A 23,679-nucleotide genomic window follows, 5' to 3' on the forward strand; every position below is an offset into this window, starting at 1 on the left:
CTAAAATGTTGTACAAGTCAGTTTGACAAGGAAGCAAGAATCCCTTTATTCACTATAATAAAAAGTTTGAACTCACTTCTTAAGCAAAAATCAGTATAAGAAGATCAATCACACTTCCTAAATCACCTCTAGGAAAAGAACAAAACTGAATAAAGGGATTTATATCTAATAAACTAGATACGAGGAAATTAGAAGTCTTGTATCTTAATACTTAAAATTCCGTAAAATCTCCAGATGTTAACCTGTAATGTGAAGACCGGTTAATTGCGCATTCAGGCTGGTGTAAGCTGTGTAGCAGAAAGGCCCCGTAAACATTTCTGTAACTTTATTTGGTCACTATTTTTTAAACACCAAAATCATCAACATAAATGGCAATCTTCTGATAATATGATCTAATGTTCTGGAAATTTTTGTTATCAAAAGGGCCAATGAAGTTCTGTCATAATAACTTAGCAAAAAAACAGTTGGCATAAATTTTTTATTTATTTTTGCTAATTAGTCCTTTTCAATTTTTATATGCTCGAAATGAACACACGACTTGTAATAGAATGATGTCCGACAGTATGAATATATAGATACAACATATATTCCATTTAGCTGAAAAGTACGTAAATAAATCTTCTCGAGAGTCATCTGTTTATCTAAAGTTTCATTTTATTTGCTCATTCATGTTGCTCAATCCTTTAAAAATAATAAATTATCATATCCTACTATTCTATCCAAGTGACCCGGCTAATTTATTCCATCGGTGCACTAGACCTTGTAAGAAAGTTACTTGTTACAAGGTAACTGCTAATTTAATGTTCTGCAATAATCGACCTTCATCCCCTGAGAATACTAAAGACACCAGATACATGTACATGAATCTGTAATAAGTCACTATCCAATTCATAGACTGTTATCATTGTAACCAATAAGCACTGCAATCTGCAGTAAACATGAATAAATGAAATTTTCGGTCATTGTATACTGGAAATCTTCTAGATAGAGGTAATTCTCATATCGTTGATCGCATCAATAGTATCTTTATCGACCTTTTCTCGTTCGATATTGTGTTGCACAAAACTGGGCTGATTGGTGGATGCAAGAAGCCTAGCCCATGATCTATCCGTCAACTTCACAACGTTTTGAGTTTCAGTCACACGCTACAATAACAGTGCCACCAAATATTATATTTGTTACAGAGGAAAAGGCAAGACCGGATTTTACAACTCAGACTAACAAGCAAGAATTCTTAAATCTAGTCAAACTTTGTGGCCGTCAGCATTGACGTGGGACGGCTAAACTCACTTCTTAATTAACGTTATGGACTAGGAAAAGTAAGAAATGGAATACAGGATTTATATCTAGACTAGACTCGGGAATTGGAAAAGATACAACCTCCAGATTTTCCTGGTACAAGTCTTAATACTTGCAAGTCCAGAGAGCCGAGACACTACAGATTTTAACCTAGAATGTGATGACTAGCAAATTGTGCATTCAGGACAGTGTGATCTGTGTGGTATAAAGGCCTTCTAGACCTTTCTACAATATAATCTGGTCATATAATGCTTAAGAGTTTATTGCTGATTTGGAGCCCTAAATTTAATTAAAAAAAACATGACATCAAGAATAAAGAGAGTGGTTCTGTTACAGTGGTAGATTGATGTGGTTCTATAACCAAGGGATTAATGGGTCGAGGTTAATCAGCAGTGCTTCACCGAAACGAGGTGAAAGATAGCATTAAAGACTATCTAAGATCTAATATGAATATAAACTGGGAACTTATTATTATAAACAGCAATCTTGCAAGTGGATTGCCAATAAAGAACTTACAGATATCGGAATATATGCGTGTCTGCTATTGACGGGTCCAACTGTAAAGCCAGTGTATCCAGCCATGGCCCCGTGAACAGCACTTTGAGCCAGAAGAGTGCAGTAGATATTGTCAGATGCATTACTGGGGATCGCTCGGATCATGTAGGTTGGATCTGCAATATGATCAGCCTATAGTTATGATTAAAATTAGACTAATTAACTGTTTGCAAATAAAACTAAATGCATATAACTGGAAACACATCACAGAACTTAAAACAAGAGAAAGGAAGGGAAATTGGAGATAACCATTTTCAATAATGAATTGAAACCCCAAGGTCTTACCCAAGTTAGCGATGCTTACAATATTCAGAATATATCCTAGATAATTAGCCAGATTCCTTAGATATAATGACAATGCTCTTCACATACAACTTTCATTTCTGACAGCATATATTTCTAAAAATCACTACAGCCTAAAAGAAAAGAAACATGACAGAAAAATTAAGTGACAAATTCACAGATTTACCTATGTATTTTAGATTTATTGTCATCTTCCGAACCTTTGTAAAGTGATCCTGTGACACAGAACGCATACATGTAAATGCATTAAAATCTTAAACAGGAATTTATTAAAAAAACAAAGATTAACATAATAGTATCCTGAGAAGAAAACATGTGCAAGGGATAGGTAGAAGATAAATACAATTTTTAACCCAAGATAAAAGGCCAACATAGCCTTTCCAAATCAAACATAATTTTTTCCCTCTTCTGTTTGTTTTCAGATACGATACGTATTTACAGGTACTAATAGCATTTTTCAGCTATTTTATTTATTCAACTATCCTCAAAAATGATGTCTTAATAAAATAACCGCATACCTTGAACTTCTGAGTTAGCCATTGGCCAACATCTAGAAGCAGCCTATTTCCTGATGCATCTTTCTCGTCAATTGATTGCATGGTCTGAGCAACAAATTCTTGTCCTGCTCCTTCTGCCACTACAATCACAACATGGCTGTTATCTTTGAGCCTTTGTTCAACAAATTCAAAAAGGCCACCTGGACCTTCAAGATAGAATGGAGACTCTGGTATCAAACAACAATCCTGTGCCAATTTAAACGATTATAAGATCTTGTAATTGTCATAGTAGTCAAAGAGAGGAACAAGCTTTAATCAAGTTAAGGACCCAATATAAATCTAATTTAAACTACAGAAAGCATTGACACAGTTCCATGAAGAAAAGATATGTGATGTGTTATGTGCTAAATCGGTCTTGAATCTTACCACATCTCTACTAGCCAATGTTGCATACAGAGCTATAAACCCTGTGATCAAAAAGTCAACATTGAAAAAACACATAAGAAAGCATAAAAGTTAAGATCTAACCCAAAATAATACATAACTGTCTACAACAGACACTTACCACTGTACCGGCCCATAAGCTTCACAATTCCAACTCCATTTTCCACACTCTCAACTTCAACATGTGCTGCATTAATGGCCCTCTGAGCTTCTTCAACAGCAGTATCGAAACCGAAAGACTTGTCTATTACCTAAATCAAAAGAATTATAGATCTTAACATGCAATTGATAGTATAATTATATCCTGAAAACGTTGCTGGATGTGTTTTTTAGCGAGGTTAACATACAATTTGCATCAACATCGAAATTAAACATCAAAAACAATTTTTTGGGAAAAGCAGACGAAAAATAACCTCCATAGCTTATAGTTATAATCAAGTAATTTTTCAGATAACACAAAAAATGCTCTACCACGGACAAAAGCTTTCAGTTGTCCAAAATTCAAGCTCCATGTAAGACACAGAGTAAAGAGTTTGAAAGAGAATTTCGCGTATAAAAACCCTATTTCATAACCAATATACTATATTAAAAGTCAAAAGTTCTCCGATTATATATATGCCTTGCAAATACTAACATTCCTAATAGGCTTGTAAGAACCTTACACAATATTTAAAAGATAATAAAAGCTGAATAATTAAGTCCTGAAACAATTTAAATTGTAATATTTTTCGTCAGACTCAAGACCTTGAATCCTGATCATATCCTTGATTATAGTATACACTGATGTGCTATACATCTTGCAAATGTAATCAAATTGAGGTGCAACTACTTAAACAACTTACTGCAATATCATTGTCAATTGTCTTTGGAATTCCAGCTACAGCAACTTGAAGACCACGTTTCTCAACTTCCTTCAAGAAAAAGATGAGTATAAGATAAATTTGGTTGTATATCAATCTGGTGATCAGTTGGAACCAAGAATATTAAGTGGGTCATCAGTTGTTAAAATGGTCTTGAAAGGGTCATTATACTCAGGTAAGTTATTCCTCCATTAACTTCCAGTTCTTATCTCGTCAGAACTAGCAGAAAGAGTAGGTGATGTGGAAACTTTAATAATTGATAAATAGGTGGCATCTGAAATAAAAACTCAGCACCCTTATAATACACACACACACACGCCCACACATATATACAAACATGCATATGCAACGAAAAGAAAGAATAGAGACTCCAGCAGCCATTTCTGCCGGCACGATACAGGAAGTAAACGGATTTGTTTAATTGTCAATACAGAGAATAATATTTTGTCAAATGAATCTCTCTTCTCCTTCCTCGTCAAAAAATTCTCCACCTCATCACTCACCCACCATCTCCTAGTCTCTCCGAACAAAAATTAAGCACATCAAAGACTCATTAGCACAAAAAGAAAACAAAACTTATGTACATAGCTGAGTTTGTGATGATTACCTTTCATTTCTATAATATTAGAGTTCTAATTAAAAAATATGCCTGTGATATCAACATACAGAAACTTTTGTCAATTCTAATACAATGAGTCTTCACCATGGTCATGACTGCATGATTCTGTCCAACAGGAGAGAAGATAGTAGTTCGACAGTAGATTAAAACCAGAAGGATGATTGAATCTGACCGAATTCTCAATTAATTAAATTGTAGAGGAAAGAACCATTATAGTGGAAAAATAATGAGCCCGGGAGGTACTAACGGAAGCATCACGTTAAAAAAGGGTTCGGTATAACAGTATGTGTATGTATATGATCTGAACAGTGATTAAATGCACACAATATAGAGATTATGTTTAAAAAAATTCTACCATCAAAAACCATGTAGATGTCATATCATCGCCAAGTCACCATAGTACATGCTGCATCATTAACACATTTCTCTAATTTTAAATTATTTGACTCATTTTCCTTTTGACTTCAACAAAGTGATACGATACCATTACTGAGTTCAATGGCCCTTATAATACTATTTTACATCGGATCAGAACTGATGAAACACTTGATATATTAGTACCCAACTGATAACCAGATAAATATTTATGCCTGGATATGTCCACATTGGCCCAGCTGGCTGGTTATGAATTATTGCAAAGAGTTTACAGTTATTTAATCATCTCACCTTGTAGATAGCATTCGCTCCTCTTTGTGTACCATCGCCTCCAATTATGTAAACCTTGGACCCAAACAATATCTCAATTATTATTAACTACTCAACTACTAAATCTTATCATGCATATAAAGGAGGGATATTTGGGTCAACCTGATTTATGCCCCGGTCCTGAATGTTGTCAACTATTTTATTTGTATCAGACCCCCCTCGTGAAGTTTGAAGTATCGTGCCACCACGCTTATGTATATCATCGACAATTTTAGGTGTCAATTTCTTAGTATTTTTTGAGTAGAAGCCCCTGTATCCCCCCTGAGAAATTCAAGAGTCATTATTTGTGTGATCTATAACATGATGGAACAATTGTCACAATATAATATAGGCTAAATTTTGGCTATTACAAAGAGTAGATGTTCAATTTTATATATTGAAAAATGGACTAAAACTCTGTGATTGTGCAGTTCATTTTTTTTGAAAGAAATTCGGCAATTGTCAAAAAAAAAAACGAAAAAGAAAAAAAAATATTAGGCAACATTTCTCTTGCATAGAAAACCCTCATCTACAGAACTTACCTCTATTCCAAGTATATCATCAACCCCATACATAAAATTCAAGCCGCAAACTATCTCCCTAATCACTGTATTGATCCCCGGGCATAAACCGCCACATGTCACTATACAAGCTCGTACTTCCTCCGACTTGAAATAAACCTAAAGTTACAAGCTGCTTAGAAAAACATTATTTAGAGAACGTGACTACTTGTGGAACACAAACCTTTTCTCGCGGCCCAGCACGAGGAAAGTGCACCCCTCTAGGACTGTCTTTTTGGAGAACAATCTGAAAAAAGAGATGCAATGAATTTACTATGACATGACCACAAATTGTCAAAAAAAATAATGCAACACAACAAGAAAAGGAAATTCTCATACTTTCTGTGCTACCACATCTTGAGGGCTGACAAATGTTTCCCTGAAACAGAGTCAAGTGACCGACCGAGTTGAGAAAATCTTGGATAGGTTTTAGTATGAAAACATGGAAATAACATAATTTTTAACAACTTGATAAACTTATGCTTCTTGGGGTTTGGGCCCAAAATTTAATAATGTCTACAGAAACACATGGTTCACTTACTTGACTATTGCATAAGCCGGGCTCTTCTTCAGTGGGTTTGGATAAGACTGTTGAAAAAGTAGAAAAGAAAATGAGTTACAATCTTCCAAATAAGCACTGTCTGCTTTACTAAATTTGAGGCTACGTGTAACTAATATCCAATAATCTATAGCAACAAAAAAATTCCATCTACCAAAGAATAAACAAATTACTCAAGCGATCAATTACTAAGATTTTAAAATTTGTGGTGAAAACGACCTTACTAAATTTAATTAACTATTTTTTCTGCTTAAATTCTGATTGGTTAGAATCAAATAACAGAATACAATGTAAAGTAATTCTGATTTGGTTGAATAAAAAATTATTGCATTATAAATATAGGCGCCAGGTTGAAATTCCTGGTCTTCCAGTCATGATAACAACTTGTTTTCAGATTTAGATTCTTATCTTTCTTGGTGGTTCCTATTTTGCTAAAAAGTACATACAGCACTATCATATTTTTAAGGAAAGATTAGAATTCCATTTTTTTTACACGACACCAAGATGATAAAAAAGTCTCCTGCGCTTTCTGTATAGGATTTAATGATTTTACTTATTGGCTAAGTTTTTCAGTTTTAACTCTATATAAAGAAGTGGAACCTCATATTCATCTGAGACTTTGTCATAGAAATTAAGATTATTTCCTTGTTATGGATTGTGATCCAAATAATTCCTCTCTTCTACATTAAAGCAATCTCAGGATTAGTGGTTCTTTGCAAGTCTACAGTTGAGTCACTTAGGCTAGTGGATTTTTTTTTGTCAGTAATCCAAAATAACTTACCCTTTTTTTTATTACTTTTACCACGGATTTTCATTCTAATATCATTAAGAAAACACGAGAAGGGATGAACTATAAGATATTGAGGAGAGAAGTAGGAGAACGGTGAAGATAAAACCTAACATCAATGTTCTGGTCACAGAATCTAGTTCACCTTATGCTATGCAATAAAGAAAACAATAAAAAGCATAGGTGTTTGTAGAACCGCACAGAACCCAGTAGTCACCGGGACTCCGGGCGTAGGTCGGCAGATCTTTCTCGGAAAGATGATAGTGCTATTTCATCTGCTGGTAGTTTAGTTAGGCCTTTTGCAATAGCAAGTTTAGTAAAGGCATGCCTTACTTAAGGAAGCGAGCGAGCCTTATCAGAAAAAAGTCTGAATAACCTTTGTTGGAGAAAGGGCTGCTGGTATTACATCAATCACTCTTAGACTCTTAGCTGTGTACAAAACGAAAGCGCAAGTCAAACCACAGAAGAACCACTAACTCTAGATTTTTCACCCGCAAAGAAAATAATTTGTTTAAAACTCTGCTCTTGGAAGTTGGAACTGAAAAGTGGTCACTTGCTCAACTAGATATGAGATTATAAACCTTATTATACTTGTAACTTCCCTGTGCTCTCCAAACATTCCCATAATTGGCAAGGGGGGAGTTTGCTTTGCAAATCCATCTTATTTAGCAACTCATGAACGATCGGACCTTTTCAGAAAGCCTAAAATTGCTCGGTCATCTTCCTTAGTAGTGCCTAGGTTATTGCTCAAACAAAAACCATTTTCATCCTATAAAGAAGAAGCTAACATTAGCCCTACCTTTTTTAAAGTGGTATTTAATCTAGACCGCTCAGTTTATTCATATAAATACAAAAAATCTATACATTTATCCCTCGCATTTCCACACGCACACCCTCTCCCCCCCATCGATAACTATTCCAGATCGTCCTACTCCCCTACCACCACCGCCACTACCGTCATACATGTCCCATCTCCAACAGTATCACATCTTCATCTTCGTGTATCTCTTCCATCTCCCCCGCATCTCATCCATTCCAATTGCCATCTTTGTCTCTCACGGCATCACCGCCGTCTTTTACTTCTTCTCGAACTTCACTGCTGCTTTATTAATCTTATTCAAAAACTTCACCTCTACTCTACTCATTTTATTCAACTAAGTCCACCCCCGATTACTAATTCAACATCAGCACTTACTACTATGACTCATAGCTAATTTACTTCTTACCCACACACAATCACCACTTACAACTAAAAAAAATCACTAAATTACGAGGGTGATTTCTTTTTTTAATTAAAATCAGGGATTTTTATGATTAAATTCGTGATTTGTTCCGTCAAAATCACCAAATTAAACTATACAAATCACCATTTAAGAGAAACTAGCTTTACAACCCGTGCGATGCACGGGTCTTCATTATATTTTTATATTATTTAAATGTATACTAAATTTCTTTTATATTTATAATAAATTTCTTTTTGGATCATTGCGTTATGAGGATATTTATAAATAATAATGCAAATGTTTGTTTTTGGCATAATTCAAACCTGAATCTTGGGTAGTATATAAATAATAATATAAATATTTGATGTTGGTGAGGTTCGAACCTGGAAATTTTAGTAGTGTATAAATAATAATAATATAAATATTTGTTGTTGGCGGGGTTCGAACCTGGGAGCTTGAGTAGTGTATACTCTTTTAATATTTGAATCTAAAGGTTCTGATTACTTAATATAAAAAATCTGACGGTCATAAATGAGGATAACCAAACTAACCAAAAAAAGGCATACCAACCAAAAAAAAGGCATACCAAATTATACCCCATTCCGGTTATTATAATATAGTATAGATATAGATTAGTAGATGTAACTGCTCATTTATTGGGATGTTGGAGCTTAATTAGGAAGAAAGAGTTCAGTGGTGATCATCCGTGGTCGATTGGAGGTGGTTGTGATAGGGAGGCGGGAGGCAATGGCTAGGATGTATATACACATTACAAATTAAGTATTAGTATATCACATACACAAGAGAATAAATATACAAGTTTTAAATAATTTCACTAGTTTTCCATCATATTTAATAAATTTTACTGAAATTGCATTGGTTTGTGATTTTTATGCTAAGAAGGTTTAAGTCTAATATCTACAGATAGGTGTATATACTTATAGTCATATCGTCATTACTTGTACTCATTTCTTCACGCATTGGCGAATCAAATTTTTGGTCATTAAGTTCAGTTGTGGGTTTTTTATCGAGTGAGCTTCATAATTATCAATCCTAAAAGTGGTCTTGGAGTTCAGCTGGTATATTGCACAAGTCGGCCTGAGCCCATTCACAAGTTCTTGAGCTCGAGTTCAATAAAACCTAACCTCATATTTATAACCCAATATCATCAGTCTCACATTCATCTCAATTTCTTTTACGCAATTGTAAATGACACAATTAGTTACGTATTGTAGATGATCCTATGATATATAGTAACTAGATACACAATCCATCATATAACAATCGGTATAGATCATCAAGTATTCATTCAATTAACACGAAACAAAATTAGAAAATAATTAAATATCGAAATAGATATAGATACAAAGTAAAGAGTACCTGTAAATCAGGGAGGAAATCAGTCAAGTGAGGAACGTTATCAGTAATGAAAGCATCCTCGTCATTATCGATTCCAGATTGAGCTGCTTTTATTTGCTGCTTCTTTATAACAATTAGAGGTTTATAACTCAATTTTTTTATAAACTTTGAAGAATGAGAAGAAAAAGGAGTGAAATAAGTGTGGGAAGACAAGGAAGTGTGGGTGATTCTAGAGAGAGGGAGTAGAGAGGAAGGTTTGGAGAGAGAGTATGAGACAGAGAGATCCATTGGGAAAATAGAGAGAGAGAGAGAGAGAGAGAGAGAGAGAGAGTCGGAGAGAGGGGGAGAGACACAGAGAGACTCAGAGAGAGAGAAAGAATGGCAGCTTAATTGGGAAGGGTTGACTGGTTTGGTGTTGCTTTTGACCGACGGAACTTCCAAGAGGACGACCTTAAATTATAAATCGTTCCCGCCGCGTCTAGAGAGAGAAGCGTTCACTCTAGCCTGTTGTTTTGTTAACGTCTACTAAGCAAGCAAAGTTCAGAAAATTCATGATATTAAAAAAATATTACGTACATTTTTACATTACTGAAAAATAAAATTTTATATTATTGAAAATAATAATAATTTTTTCAGTTGGGAGGTGAAATTAGGATAAGAAATGGAAAAAAATTATTTCCCCAGCATTTTTTTTGTTTCCATAGCAATGGAGCATAAAATTACCAAATTATCTTTGTCTTAATCTCGTAAGAAGATGTTTTATGGTGAATACGCCGGATAGTTTGGTATTTCGCTCAATTTTTGCTTTGAAAATAATTATTGTGAAAATAATATTTCCCTAAATATTGGAGTTGGGAAAGTTTTTTTACTTTATTTTAACTTGTATGGCAATTTTGTACTTTATTTTAACTTATTACCTCCGTCATGCACGTATTTCGAGACTTTTATAAAGTATTGTTTTATGATATTTTTTTCAAAAAAAAAATTTTGAATAAAAGTTTAAACACGAAACTTTTATTCAGAAAATAAAAATTAAAAAAATATTATGAAGTTATACTTTAAACAAGTATTGAAAAACGTGCCCAAAAGTAATGTATAGAATTAAATGGGACCGAGGGAGTATGTATTCTTTTTTGTTACTCTATGATCCAACCATGTAACGCCCCCAAATCCGGGGTCAGAGGATTTGGTCGTCACTATAAAACCTCAATCCAAATTAACCTGTTTAATCAATAATTAAATGCCAGCGGAAGATATTTAGCATAAATGACCCCAAACTAATCCAAGATCTTTTAAGGTTACAGTTCTAGAAACAAGATATCCAAATTCCACAAATAATTTTTCTCACTTTCTTTTAAAACTCTTTTCAACAAATACAACTCAAAACTAAACCCACTAGTATAACTTCGAAATGAAGTATACTAGGCCCAAATAAAATACACAACTATAATATAATATAATATAAACAACTTTATACCATAGAACTTACACTAGCCCGCAAACCCTGGATCAACCACCTTCCAAGAGCTTCTTCTTTGCTTCATCAAATTATGCAGCTAAACAGCGCAAGCTAATCCTCACTGGAGGTTAAATTTAAAAACAGGCAAGTATGAGCGAAAGAAATGCTCAGCAAGTTCATTATAGTAAATATCGGGTCATTTTGATAAAAAAACTAACATCTGCATCAGTGCAGATCATTTAGAAATCATAATTGCTGAATCATAAAACTTTAGTTGAGGAATCCCAGAATTGATTCCTTAATCGTATTCAAAACCATTTTGATATTTGTGAGCAAAACGCTTCAGCACTACTTTGAATCTTGACGAGAATAAAACTCGTAAAACAGTGTTTACGGAAATATCGTAAACAATTCTAACATGAAACAATGAATATGGATTGAATCGTAAACTTTACTCAAAACCGAACTCTTGAAATTAATACTTATTTTGTTATCATATCAAATTAGATATCACTACGAACTTTGATGCTCACAACATTCCATACTGAAGTCAACGCCAATCATCTGTACTAATACCATCTTTGATATTTAACAACAAACTAAGTATACTCAAAATAAGAAACTGAATCAAAACCACATTTCATCTTTTATCCGAAAATAAAATACTTAATAAATCATTCCTTGTAAGATGTCAAAATCAATATAATAATTTCGATTGGAACCAAATTATGCACTATGTTGTTCCTGATGATCAGTCATGAAACAGCACCGGTATCCCGCAGTATACCGTAAATATAGGTACTACCCGTATCCCGAAGACATACGGTACCTATAGGGCGCCAGAAAAAGGCATAACTAGCCTTGTAAGATATTACACTTCTGTATTGCACTTCCGTATAATAGCTCACGCTGGACCGGTGCCTCGGCCTCTTACGCTACCAGTAACCATCAAATCTCAAAACCTTTTATTGAAAAGGGGTCATAATACTCGACACCCGAAATAATTTTATTCCCCCATTAACTTGGGTAGGAATATTCACAACCAAATCACTTTTCTCAAAATCCAAAACATTTATAAATCCAGAAATTGGATAAGTAAAATCACTTGACTATCCTGAATATAGAATAGCAGATGAATATTTGCATAAACAGAATTATTTAATTCAGCGATATGTAAAACATTTATCTATTCCGAACAGAGAATAGGGAAAACAATACTTGCATAATATGATTCGAAATAACATCACTTGAACAATAAGTGAAGTCAGGGGTACTTGCCTTTGAGTTTTTAGCAGTTAAACACACTCGCAAACACGCATCTATTCTGACATTCTGTCTCAAAATATCATCGTCTTTCCTTTTCAACACTTGACTGATATGCTGCTCCTGCGATTGCTAGAAGCCAGATATCCACTTCCATTCCATCTCACTCTTTATCCAACATCTTGTCTTGATCAACTCGAATGATCCGCATCTATAATTAAAATATAGAACTTTAATTGTCTAATCGATAACCACTCGACGAACTACGCGTCAAAAGCCTATCGTCTACCCATATGATAGCCCACACACAAGGAAATCAGTCAAACACAAGACTTATGACCCACATATGCACATAATTCACGTAGCATGTAAACACATAACTCACGTATCACATAATTCATATCACATATGACTCGGTTCATCAGAAGGGTCGACTCGGTACGTTTAAAACTGAAATCAGGTCAAAAATATGATTTATCGATGAATTAACAACTCAGAATCATTCGTAAAGCAAGTGACCTTTCGAAACAAAAGGATTTGGGTCTTGAAAGTATTTTTATTGAAAGCAGAATATTTTTCTGAGTCTATACGCGTTCGTTTCGTATTAAACGGACGAACGGTTGATTTTCTACGAATAAAATACGAATAATTCAATTAATAATAGTATTAATTGAATATTTAATACTCTATAGATATTTTTAAAAGCCCAAAATTATTATTAGGAATTATTTGGCTTAATTATAAATAATTATATTTTATTTAACCATTTATAAATAAAATTAATTGATTAAATGAATTAATCAATCAATCAAATCCATAAATAATTAACTAAAATAAATTATAAATAATTAAATCAAATTTGAATTTTTTTGAAAATAATAAAAGAAAATAATTTTTGGAATTAAAATAATTCAGTTAACTATTTAAAATAATTAACTAAATTAATTTTTGAATTTAAAAACAATTTTTGGAATTTCAAATGAATTTTGAATTATTTTCTGAAAATAATTCCCAGAAACATGTTTTGGAAAGGGGTCATCTTCTTAGATGGATCAAACATCAGCAAAGCACAAGAACACAGCCGGGAAGCTTGAAGAACTCGCCGGAATTTTCCGGAATCCGGCAAGCTTCAACACCTCCGACGAACCCCCGAATCCCACCAAAACATCACGAAAACTTCTGTTTTTCACACCAAACTCGACCAAAATCATTCCAGAAATTGAATGGAAGCAACTACAACATCAAACAATCAAACCCACACAAAAATTGATCAAAACCATCAAGAACAACAAACTTTCCGTCCAAAAATCGATTTACTTCGTTTCTCAACCATAATCGACGTACTATATATCAAAACGATGCTAGAAACACGTACAATCTAATCATATCATCACAATCAACAACCAATTAACGTATAACCCAAAATATTGAAAAATACAAACTAACAAAACCAAAAACTCGACTATAGCCCTCCGGTAATAGAACGAACACAAAAATGGTATGAATCGACTCTAAATAACATGTTAAAGCTAATCATAACATCAAAAACAACCAAAAACTCCTGAAAATCAAGAACCCAATTCATACAAAAATGATGAACTACGTTTTTTGAGAAGTAATCAACCTTAGTTGATGATTCTGGTATCAAAATAACGGGCTCGAAGAGAGCTTCGATTCGACTACTAGATCGTCAAAAACGGAGCAACGGATCTCCAGATATCGCAAGATTAAGATCAAGAATGGATTGAAACCTCCAAGAACAAGTTCTTCATTTTTGTTTTTTTTTTTAATAAAAATAAAAATGAAATAAAAGAATAAATGGGCTATTTATATTTTCTGAAAAATAAATACCCCAAAATCAATTTAGGGTGTTTTTATTCCCTAATTAAAATAATTAAGTCCCAAAATTATAATTACGGGGAATAATTTTAAAAACAGTAAAATGTAAAATTTGTATCAAAATTCCCCAAAAATTGCGAATATTTCAAAATTGTAGAAATACTGGGTATTTGAAATACGATTGATTTTATAAAAATAAAAACACGAATTTTGTAGGGTTTGACGTCCCGGTGGGGTCCTGGTTCATTAATTTTCGAAAAATAGAAACGATTTCTAAATTAACAGAAAATCCCGAAAATACATTCAACACACATAAAACGAATAACGCAAATAAACACGCTTCCAAATTACAGATCGATTCATATAAATGCATTTTAAAACAAGTAACGAGTATCTTATTGGATCATATCGGATCCAAAAATAGGTTACTTAGCCGCTAAGTAATTATTAATACGATACAATTTAATATCAGATTTGGATAATTATCAAAACTGGGCTTCTTATAAAATACCTTTTACAAAAATAATGTAATAATATCTCGTCTCTCAATAGTACGGGTTTTATTGATTTATTAAAATGACTATCGTATCGAAAATTTGGCGACGGGACGCGTACGGGTCAAACCGTAATCCGGATTGAAAAAGTTAAAACACGGAAAATGTTCAGAATATCCAGATTAGGTTAGGAAGGAGTTTTCGGAAGAGTTTCGGGTTGTAAAAACGCAAAAACGGTTGAAGTTGAACGAATCCCGGCTTTATAAAATAATTTTGTAATTATTCAGAAAATAATTAATAAATCCATAAATCATTATAAAATCATATAATAGTCCAGAAATTACCAGAAAAATACTGTAATTATCTATATTTTATTCTGGACATATAAAAATTCAAATACTCAAATAATATCACATCTAAACACCCAAACATCAATTCCACTTATCAGATAATTCACTAAAATTCACCTAAAATCACATAAATAATTCCAAATAATTATAAAAATAATATCTGAAAATATGGGATATTACAATCTACCCCCCTTATAAGGATTCCGTCCTCGGAATCAACAGAAGAGAGCACTAGGGATCTTATCACAAATTTTCCATTTCCAAATAACCTCAATTTTTCTATAATCTCAAATAAATCTTGTATTCCTTATATAATAAAACTTTTACAGGAGCTTTACTGTGCACCACTGTTCCATCTACATCCTTTGACCAATTTCTCAATAGAATCGCTTTTACTGATCGCGAGAAAGAAGAATAGAGAGAAAGATAGAGATAAGAAAAGAAAGAAAGATAGAGAGAGAAATAAAAGAATAGTTTGACTTCGCTATATGCCACTGATAGTTTAATCGCATTGCACTCCACTATCGTCCTTCATAATTCCATCAGATCTCCTTACTTTGACTTGGCCAGGATACTCAGCTTAACTTAATTGGCATACCTTCGATTATTTAGAATGATAAAATCATGGAATTTTAAAAGAAAAGAATTTGATACCATAACGGAACCAAAATCTGAATTTGAGAAAGATATTGTTGAAATAAAAGAATAACTGAGAGATCAATATGACCAAAAGAACTTGGTATTGCGTGTCCAAATTAAGACACTACTAAAGGTTGTTAATCTTCATGTATTCACAATACACACAAGTGATGGCGTCCCATCCAACTCCTATCACACAGACAGGTATACCTTGTGTCCCCTATAATTAGGGTTGTTCATCTCAGTCAGAATAAAAGAATATCAAAAGAATCCAAAATCAAAGGAATAAAACTGGAAAGATTTCAAAGCTGATATTTCTGGAGAAAATGAAATCCAGAGAACAAAATTCTGACACCAAATGAGCAACGGGTGTCACATCACCAAGAAACTATCCACCAAATAAGAAAAGTGGAATTTATTATCACAACTTGACAGAGCTATCAAAACCTGAAAAATAGGCTTCATGACAGCCTCTGGCACATTTAAAACACAATTATGATTGAAAATGAGTGTTAGGGAATATATCCTCTAACTTTTATTTCTTTTGAGAGTGGCCAAACGAAATTATAGAAAGAGAAGGTATTGCCAAAGTCTTAATACTTATCTTCTATCTGAACTATCCTGTTGACTCGTCGTCCGATTCTAGACACTTCTTCATGTTTTAAGGATATCGATAATCTTCATCGTCGTCAAATCGTAGTCTCGAAAGATTCCACAATAGAAGTTTTGCAACTGCCAGGAGTTCCATCCAGCTCAGCACAACCATCTCAAACGAATACGCCTTATCTTAACTTATTCGTTGGTACTATATCCAATAGTCCAACAGGAACTCGATATGAGCTCAAACGTCCTCACATAGCTATACACACTCCTACACACTCTCGTTTCTAGTTTACTATAACCTCAGCTCTGATACCAACCTGTAACGCCCCCAAATCCGGGGTCAGAGGATTTGGTCGTCACTATAAAACCTCAATCCAAATTAACCTGTTTAATCAATAATTAAATGCCAGCGGAAGATATTTAGCATAAATGACCCCAAACTAATCCAAGATCTTTTAAGGTTACAGTTCTAGAAACAAGATATCCAAATTCCACAAATAATTTTTCTCACTTTCTTTTAAAACTCTTTTCAACAAATACAACTCAAAACTAAACCCACTAGTATAACTTCGAAATGAAGTATACTAGGCCCAAATAAAATACACAACTATAATATAATATAATATAAACAACTTTATACCATAGAACTTACACTAGCCCGCAAACCCTGGATCAACCACCTTCCAAGAGCTTCTTCTTTGCTTCATCAAATTATGCAGCTAAACAGCGCAAGCTAATCCTCACTGGAGGTTAAATTTAAAAACAGGCAAGTATGAGCGAAAGAAATGCTCAGCAAGTTCATTATAGTAAATATCGGGTCATTTTGATAAAAAAACTAACATCTGCATCAGTGCAGATCATTTAGAAATCATAATTGCTGAATCATAAAACTTTAGTTGAGGAATCCCAGAATTGATTCCTTAATCGTATTCAAAACCATTTTGATATTTGTGAGCAAAACGCTTCAGCACTACTTTGAATCTTGACGAGAATAAAACTCGTAAAACAGTGTTTACGGAAATATCGTAAACAATTCTAACATGAAACAATGAATATGGATTGAATCGTAAACTTTACTCAAAACCGAACTCTTGAAATTAATACTTATTTTGTTATCATATCAAATTAGATATCACTACGAACTTTGATGCTCACAACATTCCATACTGAAGTCAACGCCAATCATCTGTACTAATACCATCTTTGATATTTAACAACAAACTAAGTATACTCAAAATAAGAAACTGAATCAAAACCACATTTCATCTTTTATCCGAAAATAAAATACTTAATAAATCATTCCTTGTAAGATGTCAAAATCAATATAATAATTTCGATTGGAACCAAATTATGCACTATGCTGTTCCTGATGATCAGTCATGAAACAGCACCGGTATCCCGCAGTATACCGTAAATATAGGTACTACCCGTATCCCGAAGACATACGGTACCTATAGGGCGCCAGAAAAAGGCATAACTAGCCTTGTAAGATATTACACTTCTGTATTGCACTTCCGTATAATAGCTCACGCTGGACCGGTGCCTCGGCCTCTTACGCTACCAGTAACCATCAAATCTCAAAACCTTTTATTGAAAAGGGGTCATAATACTCGACACCCGAAATAATTTTATTCCCCCATTAACTTGGGTAGGAATATTCACAACCAAATCACTTTTCTCAAAATCCAAAACATTTATAAATCCAGAAATTGGATAAGTAAAATCACTTGACTATCCTGAATATAGAATAGCAGATGAATATTTGCATAAACAGAATTATTTAATTCAGCGATATGTAAAACATTTATCTATTCCGAACAGAGAATAGGGAAAACAATACTTGCATAATATGATTCGAAATAACATCACTTGAACAATAAGTGAAGTCAGGGGTACTTGCCTTTGAGTTTTTAGCAGTTAAACACACTCGCAAACACGCATCTATTCTGACATTCTGTCTCAAAATATCATCGTCTTTCCTTTTCAACACTTGACTGATATGCTGCTCCTGCGATTGCTAGAAGCCAGATATCCACTTCCATTCCATCTCACTCTTTATCCAACATCTTGTCTTGATCAACTCGAATGATCCGCATCTATAATTAAAATATAGAACTTTAATTGTCTAATCGATAACCACTCGACGAACTACGCGTCAAAAGCCTATCGTCTACCCATACGATAGCCCACACACAAGGAAATCAGTCAAACACAAGACTTATGACCCACATATGCACATAATTCACGTAGCATGTAAACACATAACTCACGTATCACATAATTCATATCACATATGACTCGGTTCATCAGAAGGGTCGACTCGGTACGTTTAAAACTGAAATCAGGTCAAAAATATGATTTATCGATGAATTAACAACTCAGAATCATTCGTAAAGCAAGTGACCTTTCGAAACAAAAGGATTTGGGTCTTGAAAGTATTTTTATTGAAAGCAGAATATTTTTCTGAGTCTATACGCGTTCGTTTCGTATTAAACGGACGAACGGTTGATTTTCTACGAATAAAATACGAATAATTCAATTAATAATAGTATTAATTGAATATTTAATACTCTATAGATATTTTTAAAAGCCCAAAATTATTATTAGGAATTATTTGGCTTAATTATAAATAATTATATTTTATTTAACCATTTATAAATAAAATTAATTGATTAAATGAATTAATCAATCAATCAAATCCATAAATAATTAACTAAAATAAATTATAAATAATTAAATCAAATTTGAATTTTTTTGAAAATAATAAAAGAAAATAATTTTTGGAATTAAAATAATTCAGTTAACTATTTAAAATAATTAACTAAATTAATTTTTGAATTTAAAAACAATTTTTGGAATTTCAAATGAATTTTGAATTATTTTCTGAAAATAATTCCCAGAAACATGTTTTGGAAAGGGGTCATCTTCTTAGATGGATCAAACATCAGCAAAGCACAAGAACACAGCCGGGAAGCTTGAAGAACTCGCCGGAATTTTCCGGAATCCGGCAAGCTTCAACACCTCCGACGAACCCCCGAATCCCACCAAAACATCACGAAAACTTCTGTTTTTCACACCAAACTCGACCAAAATCATTCCAGAAATTGAATGGAAGCAACTACAACATCAAACAATCAAACCCATACAAAAATTGATCAAAACCATCAAGAACAACAAACTTTCCGTCCAAAAATCGATTTACTTCGTTTCTCAACCATAATCGACGTACTATATATCAAAACGATGCTAGAAACACGTACAATCTAATCATATCATCACAATCAACAACCAATTAACGTATAACCCAAAATATTGAAAAATACAAACTAACAAAACCAAAAACTCGACTATAGCCCTCCGGCAATAGAACGAACACAAAAATGGTATGAATCGACTCTAAATAACATGTTAAAGCTAATCATAACATCAAAAACAACCAAAAACTCCTGAAAATCAAGAACCCAATTCATACAAAAATGATGAACTACGTTTTTTGAGAAGTAATCAACCTTAGTTGATGATTCTGGTATCAAAATAACGGGCTCGAAGAGAGCTTCGATTCGACTACTAGATCGTCAAAAACGGAGCAACGGATCTCCAGATATCGCAAGATTAAGATCAAGAATGGATTGAAACCTCCAAGAACAAGTTCTTCATTTTTATTTTTTTTTTAATAAAAATAAAAATGAAATAAAAGAATAAATGGGCTATTTATATTTTCTGAAAAATAAATACCCCAAAATCAATTTAGGGTGTTTTTATTCCCTAATTAAAATAATTAAGTCCCAAAATTATAATTACGGGGAATAATTTTAAAAACAGTAAAATGTAAAATTCGTATCAAAATTCCCCAAAAATTGCGAATATTTCAAAATTGTAGAAATACTGGGTATTTGAAATACGATTGATTTTATAAAAATAAAAACACGAATTTTGTAGGGTTTGACGTCCCGGTGGGGTCCTGGTTCATTAATTTTCGAAAAATAGAAACGATTTCTAAATTAACAGAAAATCCCGAAAATACATTCAACACACATAAAACGAATAACGCAAATAAACACGCTTCCAAATTACAGATCGATTCATATAAATGCATTTTAAAACAAGTAACGAGTATCTTATTGGATCATATCGGATCCAAAAATAGGTTACTTAGCCACTAAGTAATTATTAATACGATACAATTTAATATCAGATTTGGATAATTATCAAAACTGGGCTTCTTATAAAATACCTTTTACAAAAATAATGTAATAATATCTCGTCTCTCAATAGTACGGGTTTTATTGATTTATTAAAATGACTATCGTATCGAAAATTTGGCGACGGGACGCGTACGGGTCAAACCGTAATCCGGATTGAAAAAGTTAAAACACGGAAAATGTTCAGAATATCCAGATTAGGTTAGGAAGGAGTTTTCGGAAGAGTTTCGGGTTGTAAAAACGCAAAAACGGTTGAAGTTGAACGAATCCCGGCTTTATAAAATAATTTTGTAATTATTCAGAAAATAATTAATAAATCCATAAATCATTATAAAATCATATAATAGTCCAAAAATTACCAGAAAAATACTGTAATTATCTATATTTTATTCTGGACATATAAAAATTCAAATACTCAAATAATATCACATCTAAACACCCAAACATCAATTCCACTTATCAGATAATTCACTAAAATTCACCTAAAATCACATAAATAATTCCAAATAATTATAAAAATAATATCTGAAAATATGGGATATTACAAACCACCTCCGATTTTGCACCACATCTCTACTCCTTTCCTTTGACGGTGGAAAGGAGCAGAAACCAAGGGCTGTAAACTCTAACTGCTTTAAAATAATTGCAAACTCCAGAACAAGCCATGGTGAGAAGTCTATTATCAGTTTGTCAATCTCGTCTTGTCTGCGATTGGAATGAATACGAATATTTTTCTCATAACAGCATGTCATGATAATTAGTTGTGATCCAGCTAATTAACTATGTTTAGGAGGGTGTTAGTGATTTGCTCTAAACGGTGTCGTTCAGTCTAGTATCAGGTTGCCCTATTGGTAGTTGGGCTTTAGTCCTTATTGGCCCATTACTTTTATACTGTTATTAGATGTCCCATATATATATGGTTGTCCTTGTATGAGAGGGATATGAATAAAATGAGAATTGTCTTCTTTATACCTTCTTCTTCCTTATTGTCTTTTCCTTGCAAATTTTATGTAGTTTAGCTTTTAATTCCAGATCTATATATTTTATATTGTTCAAGTTGTGACAAAGTGGTATCAGAGCCTCTCTTGGGCCATGGCTGATCACACTCTTAAGTCAGATCTTGAGAAACAAGAACACTCGCTCTCCGCACTAGAATCTCGTTTTGACCAGATGCAGTTGGTTTACGAGGAGGAACAACAAAGAGCCTCCGATTCTATGGAACAAATGCGTACCCAGATGCTTCATCTTACTACTGCCACCATGGATGGGGCTAGAAAGTTTGACGACTTGATGGATCTGTTCAAAAAGGGTTTCAAGGAAAAACCACCTGATTCTCCAGAAATTGGGTCATCCACTCAACCACCCAAGTCTCTTCCAGGGAGGACTACCGGGTTCCCACCTGGGTTTTCTTTCTCCACTCCGACGTATTTTGGTACCGTTGGAACACAGTGGGAGGACCAGAGTTTCAACAAAAGAGGTCTACACCATGCTGCAAACACTTCCTCAAGCGGAGCGGTGAACTCACACTACCAACCCCCTCAGCAACAGCCGCCTAAGGTGAGACCTCAACTCCTACCACATTCTAATGCGTATAGCGGGTCACATATGCCTTTTATCTCACAAGATCTGTTGTTACCTCCCCTGTTAAACCAGTACATCCCCTCTCTACAGTATGCTCATGAACCAGTCCCACAGCCAAATGTTACTACCCATTATCCTCAACCTACTGTGCCAACATATGGAACTCCTTTTCACCAACAGCCCCAACCACCACCTAACCCATTTGCTGTCCCATATACACCACAAGGTAACCCTACTTGGGCCTATCCTCCTCCCTACCCTACACCTTACAACAACCTACCACCACCACCACATTATTTTCCACCACAACAACCATACACACCAGCTCACTACCATGGAGACGGAAACCAGTTTGTTCCCTACAAATTTCCTAAAATTGATTCCAGATTCGAGGGAAAAGACCCCGAAGGCTGGATTTCAAAGTGCGAAAAGTTTTTTCAGTTGAATCCTTCCCTGGATAATAGACAATGAGTGGTGTATGTAGCGTTACATTTAGACGGTGAAGCTGATACATGGTATCAATCGGTCCATCTAGAGCACCCAGAGTTATTGTGGGCAGATTTTGCTCAGTTGGTGTGTCATCGCTTTACTAGAGGGGGATATGAAAATCTGGAGGGGCAGTTTAATAAACTTACTCAGAAAGGGAAGGTCGATGATTATATTACGTAGTTTGAGGAGTTAAAGAAACATATTGTGGCGCAGAACCCAAGTCTCAGTGAGCTATACTTTGTTAATAGCTTCTTAAGTGGCCTTAAAGAAGAGATTTCGAGTACTCTTTATCTACACAAACCAACATCTTTGAAGGATGCTAGAGAAAAAGCACGAGCCCAAGAATGTGTTATTGAAGCCATGGAGAAACGAGCAAAACCAGCTATTAAAACATTGGGTGGTGGGAATTTCACACCCAGACGTGATACTACATCTACCGGGGAAAAATTGAAGTCTACTTTCACTTCAGGGGGTAAGCAGGAGACAAGGCCTGTGAGGAAGCTGTCTTATGGGGACTTCAAAGATAGAATGAGTAAAGGTCTATGCATCCACTATGATGAAAAATACTTCCCTGGGCATAATTGCAAAAATAAACAAGTGTTTATGTTAGCCACAGAGGAGGAAAGGGAGACAGAAACAGGGGATATATCTCTCATTTGGGGTGAAAATGAAGAAGAGTGTCCGAATGAAGAGGTGGATTCAGAAATTTCAATCCATGCTATGACTGGAACAGATGGGTTGCACACTCTTAGTATCAAAGGTACAGTTCAAAATAAACCCTTGAGAATTTTACTAGATAGTGGTTCTTCACATAACTTTGTCTCCACGACCATAGTCAAAACATTAAATCTCAAGACGTATACTTGCACATCAGTTAATGTGGTAGTTGCTAACGGAGATAAGCTCACAAGTTCACAATAATTGAGTAAATTTGAGTGGACAATGGCTGGTGAGTGCTTTGCAGCACCAATGTTGGCTCTTCTGATTGGTGGATATGATGTTATTTTAGTG

General features: G+C 34.0%; 1 protein-coding gene across 2 annotated transcripts; it reads right to left on the reverse strand.

Moving 5' to 3' along the window:
* Positions 1–669: 669 nt before the first annotated feature.
* Positions 670–10,264, reverse strand: LOC141708680 (ATP-dependent 6-phosphofructokinase 4, chloroplastic). Of its 2 annotated transcripts, XM_074512421.1 has the most exons (14): positions 9,771–10,264; positions 6,363–6,409; positions 6,161–6,200; positions 6,006–6,068; positions 5,804–5,941; positions 5,385–5,543; positions 5,244–5,297; positions 3,941–4,009; positions 3,220–3,349; positions 3,081–3,121; positions 2,676–2,900; positions 2,324–2,372; positions 1,816–1,970; positions 670–1,145 (listed from the first exon to the last, which is right to left on the reverse strand). In XM_074512421.1, the coding sequence occupies exons 1-14, from the start codon at positions 10,035–10,037 to the stop codon at positions 981–983; spliced, it is 1,602 nt and encodes a 533-aa protein (XP_074368522.1). In that variant the 5' UTR covers positions 10,038–10,264; the 3' UTR covers positions 670–980. The 2 variants fall into 2 exon arrangements, with proteins under 2 accessions (XP_074368522.1, XP_074368523.1); XM_074512422.1 differs by lacking the exon at positions 670–1,145 and having other exon boundaries at positions 1,850–1,986.
* Positions 10,265–23,679: the final 13,415 nt, after the last annotated feature.

The sequence above is a fragment of the Apium graveolens genome, chromosome 2, assembly GCF_009905375.1.
Source record: "Apium graveolens cultivar Ventura chromosome 2, ASM990537v1, whole genome shotgun sequence".
NCBI classification, from domain to species: domain Eukaryota; kingdom Viridiplantae; phylum Streptophyta; class Magnoliopsida; order Apiales; family Apiaceae; genus Apium; species Apium graveolens.

Bases quoted from the DNA above. Each gene is read 5' to 3' on its own strand.
- LOC141708680 (XM_074512421.1), bottom strand. From the start codon at position 10,037: ATGGATCTCTCTGTCTCATACTCTCTCTCCAAACCTTCCTCTCTACTC. The intron at 5,942-6,005 runs GTTTGTGTTCCA...TTGTAACTTTAG, and splicing joins GTGCTGGGCCGCGAGAAAAG to GTTTATTTCAAGTCGGAGGA. The intron at 2,901-3,080 runs GTAAGATTCAAG...AAATTGGCACAG, and splicing joins CATTGGCTAGTAGAGATGTG to GATTGTTGTTTGATACCAGA.